Raw genomic sequence first — 15,734 nt, 5'->3', positions numbered from 1 at the left:
CCTCCAATGATCTGCCCCCCTCAGCCTCCCAAAGTGCTGGGGTTACAGGTGTGAGCCACCGCACCCAGCCATACATATTTAAATAGTGTATCCTGTGTTGAAGAAATTATCAGTGTATACTAAGCCACAGGGAATAGAGTAAATAAATGTCATTTTAAAGATCCTAACTATATTTATTTACTTTCCAACCATTGCATTACCTTAAGAACCTCTGTGGTATGATCTATAAAATCCTATCTATGAATCCATAAAAAATTCAAACTATTAACAACGGAAAGAAGCTTGTAAAAACACCTACTGCCAGCTGGGCACAGTGGCTCACACCTGTAATCCCAGCACTTTGGGAGGCTGAGGCGAGCGGATCACCTGAGGTTGGGAGTTCGAGACTAGCCTGAACAACATAGAGAAACCCCGTCTCCACTAAAACAAAAAATACAAAATTAGCCGAGCATAGCGGCACGTGCCTGTGGTCCCAGCTACTTAGGAGGCTGAGGCAAAATAATTGCTTGAACCCGGGAGGCAGAGGTTGTAGTGAGCCGAGATTGCACCACTGCACTCCAGCCTGGGTGACAACAGCGAAACTCCATCTCAAAAAAACAAAGCAAAACAAAACAAAAAACAAACAAAAAACACCTACTGCCTCACTGAATTAAAAGCATGTTCAGCAGTTTCTTTGTTATTTCAAAGAGTGACATCTGCTTCAGCAGGATCAGTTTTTAATGTATTTGTTTTGTGTCTTTTTTCTCAGATGTTCTTTTCTATTTTATTACAATTTTTTTTTAATTGGGGGATGAGGTTTTCATAGTACTGAATATCAAACAATGGATCAGCATGTATGATTCACCTAATTTCCTTGATTTTAGTCCTCTATACAGATTTTATATAGCAAAAGAATCATTTAAAGACTTGGATTACAAATGTATTTTATTTTACCTCTGGCATGCCTTGGGCTGAGAAAGCATTATATGGTGGAACAATATTTGTAACATTCTCATAGCCATCTGGTGTTGGTTCGAAGTATGATGTTTTGAAAATCTAGCAAGAATTAGAACATGTCAAGTTGGAGAGAAAAAATCCAGATTATTATTAAGATATAATTCATTTTGCCTCCAAGTATATACTTCAGATTAAGCATCCTGGAACTAGGTTCTATAATTAAATAGATAAATTACACTGACAACAATGAGAAAGAGCCTTATCATTATTATTGTCTTCCTAATAATAGAAAGTGGCCTCAGGACTTAACACCATGTCAAACACATAATGGATACTGAATAATTCACTATTAACAAATTTCTACTTTTACTTGACCCTACATTGCAATCCACATAAAATGGTCAGATTGTAAAACATAAAAAGTACCAACAATTTCACATACCTCAGTTTCATGTTCATCCACAATCGATATATAGTTGGCATTTGTCTCATTAGGGTAAGATAAGAGGACATCATAATGAACTAACTTGGCTGAATCTAGTCCAAATTTCTTCCACTGGGTTTGGATTTCCTTGGCAAGCAAGAAATTTTGTTCTGTTCCTGCCAGATGAGGAAGCTTTGTAAAAGAACTAAAATGAAAATAAAGTATAGGAGGGAGTTAAAGACTATGCTCAGATGATGTGCCTAAAAACTACTCTAAATGCACTACTTATGCTTTGGGCATTAAGTTATTGTTCCTATATGACAGATAAAAGAAACTTAGCTAATGTTACCAGTTTCTAGACAGGCCAATTTTTAAGTTATTTGTATACAACTGCAGTTTTCATATTATGCTTCCTCAGAAAAGAACACATTTCATGGTAGACACAATCAGCAAAGGCTCAGCTATGAGAAGACACCCTGGAAGAACGTCATACTCCTATACTAATAATGTTCCTTTTTGCTGCTTGTCAGAGAACAGAGACATTTTGGAAAAAAAATTAGATCTTAATATCTTGCAGGGACCACTTGGGCAGTTCCATGTTTAACTTATATATTTCTACTGTTGATTGTATCATGTATGCAGTTGCTTATTTATTTCATTGATGTCAAAGTACATGCATTTTTATTTTTAATATCCCCTTAGTGCTTAGTTCTTGACTTTTACCCAAAAAGTACAGGCTTGCTGAATTTAATTTGGGCAGTGTTCTCTTGGTTCTGGATGTAAATGAGTTGTAACATTTATGTGACCTCACAAACTTAGTTCTTAGTGAGATTTATTTTACTTGGGGTGAATAATATTTTTAAAGTCCCTGGCCAGGGGTGGTGGCTGACACCTGTAATCCCGGCACTTTGGGAGGCTGAGGAGAGTGGATCAACTGAGGTCAGGAGTTCAAGACCAGCCTGGCCAACATGGTGAAACCCTATCTCTACCAAAAATACAAAAAATTAGCCAGGCGTCATGGCGGGTGCTTGTAATCCCAGCTACTTGGGAGGCCAAGACAGGAGAATTGCTTGAATCTGGGAGATGGAGGTTGCAGTGAGCCGAGATCATGCCAATGCACTCCAGCCTGGGTGACATAGTGAGACTATGTCACAAAAAAAAAAAAAAGAAAGAAAAGAAAAGAAAATTAAAGTCTCCCACCATCAGTAGAACAAAAATAAACACTTTTTTAATTTTTTTTTTTTTTAGTTAACCAGACGACAGCCACAAAATATATGGCAGTAGAGGGAAATTAACATATATTGAAAACCTGCTGTATGACAAGCACTCTACAGTCAGTCACTTTCATATGTGTTTTCTCATTTAATCATCACAATCCTTCTTTCATCATCCTCATTTGCAAAATGGGATACTGACAGAGTGGCTGAATAATCTACTCATAATTTTACACCTAAAATTATAAATGCTGGAACTGGAATCCAAAATTTTAGTTATCTGATCTTGAGAAATAGTGATATTTCTAAATAATTCATCTGCTCTTATGACCCATGTGTTTAAAATTCTTCTACAACTCCCTGTACCCTGCATTAGAAAGTTCAAGGCCGGGCGCGGTGGCTCACGCCTGTAATCCCAGCACTTTGGGAGGCTGAGACGGGCGGATCACGAGGTCAGGAGATCGAGACCATCCTGGCTAATACGGTGAAACCCCGTCTCTACTAAAAAAATACAAAAAACTAGCCGGGCGAGGTGGCGGGCGCCTGTAGTCCCAGCTACTCTGGAGGCTGAGGCAGGAGAATGGCGTAAACCCGGGAGGCGGAGCTTGCAATGAGCTGAGATCTGGCCACTGCACTCCAGCCTGGGCGGCAGAGCGAGACTCCGTCTCAAAAAAAAAAAAAAAAAAAAAAAAAAAGAAGTTCACACTCTAACACGGCATCTAAAGCACTTTTAGGTTAGGTCCTCTCTTCTGTCTTTTCAGATTAATTTCCCATCACTCTCTTATAAACTTTTCTGCTGTCACTGAGTATACTTACTTTTCTCATAAAATGATTATGATCTTTAATACCTTTTAGATCTTTAATACCTTTGCACAATGTCTTATCTCAGCCAAAAATATTGTCCCATCTACCTGACTCTCCCTCTATTACCACTTCTAATCATTCTCCTTTCTTATCTCCAAACTATTAATCATCCATAAGGACTCTTCAAGCATCATCTTTTCTGAGATGTCCTTCTCTATATCATAAAATGAAAACTGAACGTATCAGATGTTTAATTTCTTACTATATTTATTTTTTAAAAGTACAAATGTGTTCAGATGGAAGTTATTTTATATGTATAGGAATAAAAAAGCAAAACAGAGACTTTTAATTTCTAAATTATACAATTCATTATTTTAGTTTCTACAAAGAGCAGATATTCTTGTAATTAGAAAAAAATATTTATTTAAATTAGGAGGAAGGATTAGCCATGAACTTTTTTGCCTCCCATATTTTCAAGAACCCCCTGAATTGAAATAGAGAAGTACAGAACAAGAGTAGAAAGGTATAACATCCTTTATTTTATATCAGAATTTCTCCGTATGGTCCCAAGATGGGCATTACAGCTCCAGGCATACATATTCACCCAGTAACTTCAGGAGAAACAAGTACAAACTAGAATAACTATTCCTTATTTTGTGTTTAACAAAGGAACATATTTGTAGAAGATCTTAGCTAAGTTTTTCTCCCATTTCATTAGGCAAAATAGCGTCATTTACCCCTTTTCAAACCAATCAAGAGATTCCTGGGCTCGGAGGAAGGTAACCTTTACTGAACACATACCCTCCTGAGGGAGGGAGAACATGCACAGTTGAGGCTCTGTTAATAAGAAGGTGGCTGGGAGAAATAAAATTGTTCCCACATTTAAGCCCTTTAACTCAATCTTCAAGCCCTCCTTTGCCTTCTAAACTCTTCTGCTGTTTTCATTAACCCTTTAGATCTGCAATCAACAATTAGCCTATATCTTCAGCACCTTCCCTGAATGTTTCCCTGACCTCCTTGTCTTTCTTTTCTTTTGTTAAATTTGTTTTTCCAGATGGAGTTTTGCTTTTTTTGCCCAGGCTGGAGTGCAGTGGTACGATCTCGGCTTACTGCAACCTCTGCCTCCCAGGTTCAAGCGATTCTCCCACCTCAGCCTCCTGAGTAGCTGGGATTACATGTGCACGTCACCATGCCCAGCTAATTTTTTGTATTTTTAGTAGAGGTGGGGTTTCATTATGTTGGACAGGCTGGTCTCAAACTCCTGACCTCAGGTGATCCACTGTCCTTGGCCTCCCAAAGTGCAGGGATTACAGGTGTGAGCCACCATGCCCAGCCAACCTCCTTGTCTTAACTGATTTCCTCTGAGGACTCTGCTCACCTGCAGGCTGTTTTATTTCCCATGACCCCACATATCTCATGACTAAAGTTCAGCTAGGAGGCCTTCTTACTCTCCACTGGCTCTTTCAAATATATCTCATTCTTCTTCTTTCCAAACTAGCAGCTTTTTTGAAGCTTACACCAAAAGTCATCACCCACTACACCTTCTAGGCACTGTCATCTACAAAACTTTAGGTCATGCCTCTTCATTCATTAAAGTTGGAGGCCCCTAATATGCTGTATTTCCCACTATCCCTGTTCTTGTCATCATTCTTGGTGTGTAATTTTTGTATTTGGTTGGATGCAAAAGAAAGAAAAAACAATAACAACAAGATATTTAATCATCATGAAAACCATTCAAAGATTGCTTATCAACTTATGCATAATCCCAGAACTTTGGGAGGCCAAGGCGGGTGGATCACCTGAGGTCAGGAGTTTGAGACCAGCCTGGTCAACATGGCGAACCCCGTCTCTACTAAAATACAAAAACTAGCCAGGTATGGTGGTGGGAGCCTGTAATCCCAGCTACTCAGGAGGCTGAGGCAGGGGAATCGCTTGAACCCGGGAGGTGGAGGTTGCAGGGAGCCGAGATTGTGCCACTGCACTCCAGTCTGGGCAACACGGCAAGAGTCTCTCTCAAAACAACAACAACAACAACAACAAATAAAACCTCTGCCATTCTAGTGCATTGCATGAGCTATATATAGACTGAGTCTCTCTTCAAGTGATGTTCATTCCTACTCATTCTTTTCCTGTATCACCAAAAAAGCACCCCAAAACAGACATTTTGAATTAACCTCTTGATATCTGATGTGCCTTGATAATAAATAGCCGAAATTTAATAAGAACATTATAGCTGATTTATTCCTCATTACAATAGCTCTCTTAAGTTCATCCATAGACACTAACATGGAACCTTGTGATCTCATCACCCATCTGTTATTACAGCACAGACGGGTAGAAAATAGAGATACTACTCAACTTATGGTGAGCTTATGTCCCTATAAACCCATTGAAAGTCAAAAATATTACTAAATTGAAAATGCATTTAGTACCCTGATAAATCCATCATAAAGTTGAAAAATTCTAATTCTAAATCAAACAGTCATAAGTCAGGGATTGTCTGTTAACTGTAGTGTATATACTTCACTGGGTGTATTTGTCTGTAGGGTTTAACTGGAGTATTAGAAGAAAAGAAGACAAAGAATGGTGCAGAAAGATATTTTAAGAAATAATAAACAAGACCTTTCTAAAATAATGGAAGACATAAATTTACATTGTCAAGAAGCTCAGAGAGCCCAAACAGGCTAAATTTAAAGAAAACTATACCTAGACATAGTAAAACTGCTGAAAATCAAAGACAAAAATGATACATGTTATATGATTTAATGACTAAACTTCTCATAGGATGACAGCAGCTAGAAGACAGTGAAACATTTAAAGTTCTAAAAACTTCATGTGTGTTAGCAGAGTCAACCCAGAATTCTATATTCAGGAAAAATATGTTTAGAGAATAAAGTTGAAGTAAAGAATTTTATGGATGAAGAAAAACTAAGAATTTGTCACCATCAGAATCCACATTGCAGGAAATACTTAAGGAAGTTATTCAGACTCAACAGAAATAGCACAGGGCAACCTAAATCTTCAGAAACAAATCAAAAGCATCAAAAAAGATAAATATCTAAGAAACATGAAATACTAATTTTAACTTTAATTGGTTTACAATACATATAAATGTTCGAAGAAAAAAATAACATTAATATAGCATTTTTTGAGGTTTATATTTCATGTATGTATGATACATATGACAGCTACTTTATAAAGGATGGTGGAGGAGAGAGTAAATAGACATACAGAAATGTGAGTTTCTCCATTTTATATTAAGTGACAGTAGTAAATTTAAGCATACAGTGAAACATTATATATGTGTAATATAACCTTTAGAGTATCCACTAAAAAGTATAGCCAAAGAGGTATAGCCAAAAGATAAATTGAAATAAAATAAAATTTCATATATTTTTCCCACTATCAAAAAGTCAGAAAATGAGTAAAAGTACAGAAAGAAAACAGAAAACAAACCATAAAGTGGCAGACTTAAGTTTAATTATATCAATCAATAACTATATTATATGTTAATGGACTAAACACTCACAAGGCGGAGATTATTATATGTTGCCCACAGAGGGCGTACTTAAATTAAGATTACAAAAATGGATAAAACAGCAAGTGACAATTGTGTTCTCTCTATAGAGGGTACATTTTAATTCTAATGAAAGTGATAGTTAAAAGTAAGTAGATGGAAGAAGACATCCTATATAAACATAAGTATTAGAAGGCTGACGTGGCTCCATCCATATGAAATAAAATAGATTTTAAAACGTTATTACTAAAAAAAAAAAATTATTACTAACGATAATGAAGCACATTTCATAAAAATACAAGGTCATTCTGTTTTGAAGACGTAACAACATCCATGTGTATATGCCTAATGAATGAGCCTCAGAATACATAGAGCAAAATGTGACCAAATTAATGGGACAAATAGACAATTTCGCATTCGTGGAGAAAACTATAACATACCTCTGGATTAAATTTGACCCCCTCCCAAATTAGTAAAGAAATAAAGGAATTACCCTAACGACCAGCTAAAAAAGAAAAATCATATGATCATATGAATTGATACAGAAAACGCACTTGACAAAATTCAACACCCATTCATGAAAAAAACCCTCAGCAGTCTTGGAATAGAGGGGAGCTTTCTTGACAAAGAGCATCAACAAAATACCGACAGCTACATCATACTTAATGGTGAAACTAAATCTTTCTCCTTAAGATCAGAAAAAAGAAAAGAATGTCCATTCTTACTACTCTTATTCAACAGAGTAATGGAAGTTCCAGTCAGCACAAAGAGGCAACTTTTCTTAAAAAGGTAAAAGGCACACAGATTAGAAAGTAAAAAGAAATGAAACATTCCCTTTTTGAAGATGACATTATTGTCTACATAGAAAATTCCAATGAATCTACAAGAAACAAACCAAAACAAACAAACAAAAACAAACCAAACTCTTTCCCACCTTCCAGCCAAGTCCAGTGGCTCACACTTGTAATCCCAGAAATTTGGGAGGCCAGGGTAGGAGGATCGCTTCACCTCAGGAGTTTGAAACCAGCCTGGGAAATATGGCAAGACTGTCTCAGAAAACACCCCCAAAATCAAAACAAACAAACAAACAAAACCTTCTTAGAGTTCAGCAAGGTCACAGGATGCAATATCAATACACAAACACAACTGTATTTCTATATGCTAACAACAGAGTATGTGGAAAGTGAAATTAAAACAAATTTGCAAATTTGCATTTGCTCCAAAGAAAATGAAATACTTAGATGTAAATCTAACAAAGCATATAAAGCATCTGCTTAATGCAAATTACAAAATGCTGATAAAAGAAAGATGATCTACAATTGGAAACATACCATGTTCATGTAATAGAAGACTGGACATAGCAAAAATGTCAATAATTCCCAAATTGCTCTATAGGATTAATGTAATTCCTATCAAAACTCCACCAATAGTTTTTAGACAAATATGTGTTTATTATATATTTTAAATGAAAAGGTAAGGGATATAGTATAGCTACAATAATAGTTGAAAAGAATAAGGTAAGAGGAATCATTCTATGTTTTGTTAAAATCTACTATATCACTTTAATAATCAGGACAGCACGGTACTGGATCAATAGGGCAGAATATAAAACTCAGAAACAGAATAAGACTCTGTCTCTACAGAAGAGAGAATCTAGAAATAGACTCACACAAATAAGCCCCATCAATTTTTAACAAAGATGCAAAAGCAATTAAATGAAAGAAGGATAACATTTTAACAAATGGTGATAGAGCAACTGGACATTCTTAAGCAAAAGAATAAACTCAACCTAAACCTTTCCTTATGCGCAAAATAACTCAAAATAGTTCAGAAACTTTAATGTAAAAGGTAAATTCTAAACCTTTGGGGGAAAAAAGAAGACAAAATTGGTCAAAGGCCAGATCAAAGAGTTCTTAGATATGAACCCAAAAGCATGATCCAAAAGAGAAAAACTGATAAATTAAACCTCATCAAAATAAGGTTTTAACTTCTGATCTGCAAATAAGGGTGGACAAACAGACAAATTATAGACTGGAAAAAAATATTTGTTCATTGCATTTCCAACAAAAGACTTATATCTAGAGTAGAGTTGACCCTTGAAACGACATAGGTTTGAACAGCATGGGTCCACTTCTATATGATTTTTTTCCCAATAAATATATTGGAATTTTTTTTTGAGATTTGCAGCAATTTTTAAAAAACTCATAAACAAACCACATAGCCTAGAAATATTTAAAAAGTAAGAAGAGGTTTGTCATGAATGCATGAAGTACATGCAAATAATATCTATTTTATCATTTACTATTTTAAAATAACATTAATCTATTATAAAAGTTAAAATGTATCAAAACGTATTCATACACTTACAGACTACATGGTGCCATTTGCAGTCTACAGAAATGTAAACAAACATAAAGATACAATATAAAATCATAATTATGTAAAATTAACTGTAATACATTGTGTACTACAGTAATACTTTTGTAGCCACAGCTTATTGCTCTTGCAGTGAGCTCCTGCGGTGACTATCTGCTTAAACCACTGTGTGATGCTAATCATCTCCCTTACCATCACTACATGAACAGTTTCTTTCTCCAGTAAATGACTTATGGCAGTTTTTAAAAAAAAATGATGTCTCATGGTTCTCATGTAGTTCTCACCATGTTTACTACAACACTGTAAACCTTGAATAACACCATGGGATCCATACAAAGCGCCATTAATGAAACATTATAAGAAAAAGATGAATTGCTTGTTATACCATAGATTGAGGTCTGCAGCTGTGATTGCCCTCCGTTTTCAAGATAAATCCAGCATAAGGACTAATGTTAAAAAAAAAAAAAAAAGGAATAATTTGTGAAGCAGTCATGGCAGCTGTGCCAACAAGTGTGAAAACCTTGTACTTTTGCAAATTACCTTTTTCTCTTGTATTGAAAATGTAGCTTTTATGTGGGTATAGGATTGCTTTAAGAAAGGCATATCTATAGACTCTAATTAATGTGATTTGAGAAAAAGCAAAGTCATTCTACGATAATTTAAAGCAACAGAAAGGTAAAGGTGGAGAATCCTATGCCTGCAAAAGATGGTTTGATAACTTTAGAAAGTTTAACTTTTAAAGGAGGAGCAGCTTCTGCTCACCAAGAGGCAGTAGACAAGTTCTCAGATAACATGAAGAAAATTACTGAGGAGAAAGGATATCTGCCTGAACAGGTTTTTTAATGCAAATGAAAGTACCCTATTCTGGGGGTGGAGGGGGATGCTACAAAGGATATTTTTGACTAAGGAAGAGATGTAAGCACTGAGATTTAAGGCAGGAAGGGATAGGGGATTTCTACTGTTTTGTGCAAATGCAGTTGGGTTTATGATAAGGACTGCCCTTATCTATGAAGCTGCTAACCCCCAAGCCTTGAAGGGAAAAGATAAACACCAGCTTTCAGCGTTTTGGTTGTACAACAAGAAGGCCTGGACAACAGAAACCCATGTTCTAGATTGATTCCACTCGTACTTTGTTCCTGCAGTCATGAAATACCTTGCCGGGAAGGGACTGCCTTTTAAAGTTCTTTTGGTATTGAAAGACACCTCTGGCTACCCAGAAACCCTGAGATCAAGTAGTCTACTTGCCCCCAAACACATCTCTCTAATTTGCCCCCTAGATCAAGGCGTCATAATAAGAATCTTTAAGGCTCATTGCACTCTATTGAAAGGATTGTCAGTCCTATGGAAGAGAACCCCAATAGAACATCATGAAATTCTGAAAGAATTAACACCGTTGAAGATGCCATCATTGTTACAGAAAATGCTGTGAAAGCCATCAAGCCCAATACAATAAATTCCTGCTAAAGCAAACTGTGTGCAGATGTTGTACATGACTTCACGGGATTGATGACAGAACCAAATAAGGTAATCATGAAAGAGATTGTGGGCCGGGCGTGGTGGCTCAAGCCTGTAATCCCAGCACTTTGGGAGGCCGAGACGGGCGGATCACGAGGTCAGGAGATCAAGACCATCCTGGCCAACACGGTGAAACCCCGTCTCTACTAAAAAATACAAAAAACTAGCCGGGCGAGGTGGCGGGCGCCTCCCAGCTACTCGGGAGGCTGAGGCGGGAGAATGGCGTAAACCCGGGAGGCGGAGCTTGCAGTGAGCTGAGATCCGGCCACTGCACTCCAGCCTGGGCGACAGAGCGAGACTCCGTCTCAAAAAAAAAAAAAAGAAAAGAAAAAAAGAAAGAGATTGTGAATATGGCAAAAAAAAAAAAAAAAAAAAAAAAAAGTAAAAACAGGTTGAGAGATGAAGGGTTTCATGTTAGTAATCTTGGAAAAATTCAAAGGTAACAGACACCAGAAAAATTAACAGAAGATGATTTGATGGAGATGAGTACTTCTAAACCAGTACCAAATGATGAGGAAGAAGACAGAAGAAGCAATGCCAGAAAACAAGATGACATTAGACAATCTGGCAGAAGGTTTTACATTATTAAAGACTGCTTTTGACTTCTTTTACAAAAGGGTCCTTTATACGATACGGGCACTAAAACTAAAGCAAATTCTGGAAGAAGAACTGGTAGTGTATAAAAATATGTTTAGAGAAAAGAAAAAGTAAAAACCAGACATGATGTCTAAGAATTAAATGGAATGTGACTGCCTTTCCTGCCTCCCCTTCTCTACCTTCTCTGCCTCTGCCATCCTTGAGACAGCAAGACCAAACCCTTCTCTTCCTCCTCCTCCTCAGCCTACTCAATATGAAGACTGTGGGAAGACCTTTATGAAAATCTACATTCACTTAATGAATAGTAAATGTTTTTTCTCTTTCTTATGATTTGCTTAATATAATTTTATTTTTTCTAGCTTACTTTATTGCAAGAATACAGCATATAATACATATACAAAATACATGTTAATTGTCTATGTTATTGCTAAGGTCACTAGTAGGCTATTAATAGTTTTGGGGGAGTTAAAAGTTATATGTGGATTTTTGACTGCATGGAGGGGTCAGCACCCTATGCCCACAGTATTCAAGAGTCCACTCCATATAAAGAACTCTAAAAACTCCATAGGGGGGTTGGGAATGGTGGCTCATGCTTATAATCCTAGCACTCTGAGAGGGTGAGGTGGGTGGGTCACTTGAGCTCAGGAGTTCGAGACCAGCCTGGGCAAAATAATGAGACCCTGTCTCTACCAATCACAACAACAACAAAAATAAACAAATAAATAAAAATTAAAAAATTAGCTGCATGTGGTGATGCATGTCTGTAGTCCCAGCTACTTAGGAGGCTGAGGTGGGAGAACCCCTTGAGCCTAGGACATGGAGGTTGCAGTGAGTTGAGATCACACCACTGTACTCCTGCCTGGGTGATGAAGTGAGATTCTGTCTCAAAACAACAACAACAACAACAACAAACAAAAATCTCCACAGGGGGAAAACAACATATATCTAAATAGAAAATAAGCCAAAGCTGTGAATAGACTTCTAAATTTATTTCTTTATTTTTAAATTTTATGGCTACCTACTACTTGTACATATGTATAGGGTATATGTGATATCTTGATACAAGCATACAATAAGTAATGATCAAATCAGGGTAATTAGGATATCTATCACCTCAAACATTTATCATTTCTTTGAGTTCGGAACATTTCAAGTGCACTCTAGTTATTTTGAAATATATGATAAATTATTGTTAACTATAGTTGCCCTATTGTGCTATGTAATACTAGATCTTATTCCTTCTATCTAACTATATTTTTGTACCCATTGAACCAACCTCTCAGTATCGTCCACCCTCCTCACTGCCCTTCCAGTTTCTGGTAACCATCATTCTATTCTCTATCTCCATGAGATCAATTTTTTTTAGCTCCCACATATGAGTTAGATCATGCAATATGTATCTTTCTGTGCCTGGCTTATTTCACTTAACATAATGACATTTAGTTCCATTCATGTTTCTACAGATGATAGGATTTTTTTCTTTTTTATGCTGAGTAATAATCCATCCTGTATATACACCATAATATTTGTTGATGGAAGTTGATCATCAAGTTGATTCAGTATCTTGGCTATTGTGAATACTGCTGTGATAAACATCGGAGTGCACATATCTCTTTGGAATGCTGATTTCCTTACTTTGGGGTAGAAATGCAAAATGATACAACTATTTTCACTTATCTTAGGCATTTTCTTAAAAAGTTAAACATATTTATCATCAAACTCAATCATTTCTAGAGAAATAAAACCACATATCCACAGAAAGACTTGTAAACATCTGTTCACAGCAGCTTTATTCACAATAGTCAAAAACTATAATCAACCCAAATTTCCATCAACTACACATTGCAGTATATCCATACAATGGAATTCGAGCCAGCAATAAAAATAATGAACTACTAATACATGCAACAATCTAGATGAATCTCAAAATCATTATTCTGAGTAAAAGAAGCTGGATACAAAAGAGCATGTACTATATGATTCCATTTAAATAAGATTCTAGAAAATGCAAATGAATCTCCAGTGACATAAAATGTATTAGTGATTGCCTAGTGCCAGAGATGGAGGGGGGTGGGGAATAAACTGCAAAGGGCATAATGGAATATTTTTGTAGCATGATGGAGGAGGCGGTTTGTTCAGTATAGCATACATCTGTCACAACTCTCAAATTGTAGGGTTCATAGGGATGCAGTTTCTTTTATGTAAATTATACTTCGCTAATGCTGATTTTTAAAAAAACACCGATTGAAAGAGTCTGAATACAGAAATAAATACTATGGCCATTGTTCTTAAGGAGTTTATGATCACTCCCCTGATTTCCACTGTTTTTCATGGTTAGAAGCTAGAGGATTTGCAATGACTCTTTCTGGTTTCATTTTGTCTTATTTGTAAACAACAAACTTATACCTGCAAGATGGGATAAAGGTTTAATTTTTGGCAGACAGAATCAGACACTTGGATCACTTTTCCACTAAATCACTTAGTCAACCAGCATCTAACTTTCTCTGACAGAATATGGTAGCTAAAAAATTGCTGATTAAAACTCAGGCACTGATGAACAAAGAATAACATTCAGTTAGATCCAAAGTTACATGAAGTTGAAACATCTCTCAGTAAGCCAACCAGATACTTTTTGTTATGTAAAGTTAGGGAAGAAAGACCTACTTTTATAACATTCTAACAGATTTCACCCCAAGAGTGGTTTAAAGAGACATTAAAAAAAAAAAAAAACACACATAAACATAAGTTGATGACCAACTTTGTAATTTCACACAGAGAAGACTGTCCTCATGAATATAACCAGTTATAATATGCTTCTCACTGTGATATTTTAAACATGAGTTTTAAGATCAAATATGTAAAAAAAAAAAAAAAACTCACCGAAGAAATGATTTGATGTTTTCAGCTTTCATTTCGGATACCAGTTCCCACCTTATACTTTGATGATAGTGCACAGAAGTGGTTGATTCTTTGAAAGGCTTAATAAACCAGCCTGAGGGGGAAAAAAAATGCACAAACATACACAAACATCCACAAAATCACTTTGACTTTATTAAAACTAGTAGCCATCCCTCTCTCCTTTCCCCCAAAAAGTCTTTATCTGACAAATAGATCATGGTGGGCTTTAAAAAATAATGTTCATATTAAATGCAGAAAACCTATAAATTCTGATATGCAATATAATTTTGAGATGCTTAAAAGGAGTTTTATTTAAGGGAAGCTCTTTCATTTTCTCACGTTATGCATGAAGGCATGGCTTTTCTTGTTCTTCCCTGAGTATCTAGTCCCTGACACATAGGGAACATTCCACACATATTTATTTAAATACAGAGCAGCGTTTTTGTTTTGTTTTGTTTCGTTTCGTTTTGTTTTGCTTTGCTTTTAGCGCTGCCCGCATTAGTTGACAGTTTTGACTCACTAATGTTGCTTGGAAATAAAATAATTGTTTTCATCCCTGCAGATAGTGACAGCTCTAGGTTGTCTTTAGTGAACTCAGTGAACATTTAATAAATTTGAATTTCAAGCACATTTTGTCTATTAGGAACCTCAAAATACATTCCGTCTGGTTTCTAGTTTTGCTGAAATTTGCAGAGTTTATCATATCTGGCCCAGTGGGTCAGAGCTAGCGCACAGCCCAGTCCCTTCCAGCTCCAGGATTTCTCCCTTTATCTCTGCAGAGTCATGAGCCCCGGAGTAAGGGGAAAGTGTTTCGTTCACTTACCCACCATAAACCCCACCAGGAAAGATGCCAGCGCAGCAGTCAAGCACATCCAAAGGTATAGATGGCCCCTGGACTTCGCCATGGCTTCTTGAGGGCTGAGCTTGGGGCGCCTACTACTTTCGCGAGCCTCGGGGCTGCAAAGAAACAGAGAGCGCGCGGGCAGGAGCCTGTGAGCGCGGGGTGGCCTGCGCTGACCTTCGCAAGGCCGCACCTCCGCCCTCCCAGCCAGTCCCGAGACAAGGAAAACAAGGCAGCGCCGAGCTCCTCCGGGTGCCTGTGGTCCCCAGGGGCCCTGGAGGGGAGAGAGGAAGCCCTGCAGAGGGAGGAGGCATTCTTCCTGTTGGCGGGCAACTTCCATTCTGTGGATCCCGCAGTAACCCGGACATAGTAGGTGGCGGGAGCTGCTGAAAATGTTCCTAATTATTTCCCAAAAAACTCGACTGCTGTTTGCCACGCTCATCCCCCAAAATGCCCAATTTCGGCTCAGAAGTGAATTTAAGTATTGCTTTTCCTGACCTCTTGGTTATTCTTCTTCCAGATTCTCTGCTGTAATTTCCCACTCGTCAAACTTGGGAAGAATTTCTGGTCCTGGGTGCTCCGCTGTTAAAGCTTTTAACACCACTAATACCT

At 37.1% G+C, this 15,734-nt stretch overlaps 1 protein-coding gene across 2 annotated transcripts in view; it reads right to left on the bottom strand.

Annotated features, from left to right (window-relative positions):
* Nucleotides 1–15,479, bottom strand: part of NAALAD2 (N-acetylated alpha-linked acidic dipeptidase 2) — a 56,059-nt gene extending 40,580 nt beyond the window's left edge. For both annotated transcript variants that reach the window (XM_033207035.1, XM_033207036.1), the window contains exons 1-4: nt 15,105–15,479; nt 14,264–14,375; nt 1,379–1,565; nt 934–1,035 (exon numbers count right to left, since the gene is read on the bottom strand). In XM_033207035.1, coding sequence (XP_033062926.1) covers nt 934–1,035; nt 1,379–1,565; nt 14,264–14,375; nt 15,105–15,462 — 759 coding nt within the window. In that variant the 5' untranslated portion in view covers nt 15,463–15,479. The remainder of the gene's footprint in view (nt 1–933; nt 1,036–1,378; nt 1,566–14,263; nt 14,376–15,104) is intronic.
* Nucleotides 15,480–15,734: the final 255 nt, after the last annotated feature.

Source organism: Trachypithecus francoisi, unplaced genomic scaffold, assembly GCF_009764315.1.
Source record: "Trachypithecus francoisi isolate TF-2019V2 unplaced genomic scaffold, Tfra_2.0 Lachesis_group8, whole genome shotgun sequence".
NCBI lineage: Eukaryota > Metazoa > Chordata > Mammalia > Primates > Cercopithecidae > Trachypithecus > Trachypithecus francoisi.
This window is presented reverse-complemented; position numbering and strand designations above follow the sequence as displayed.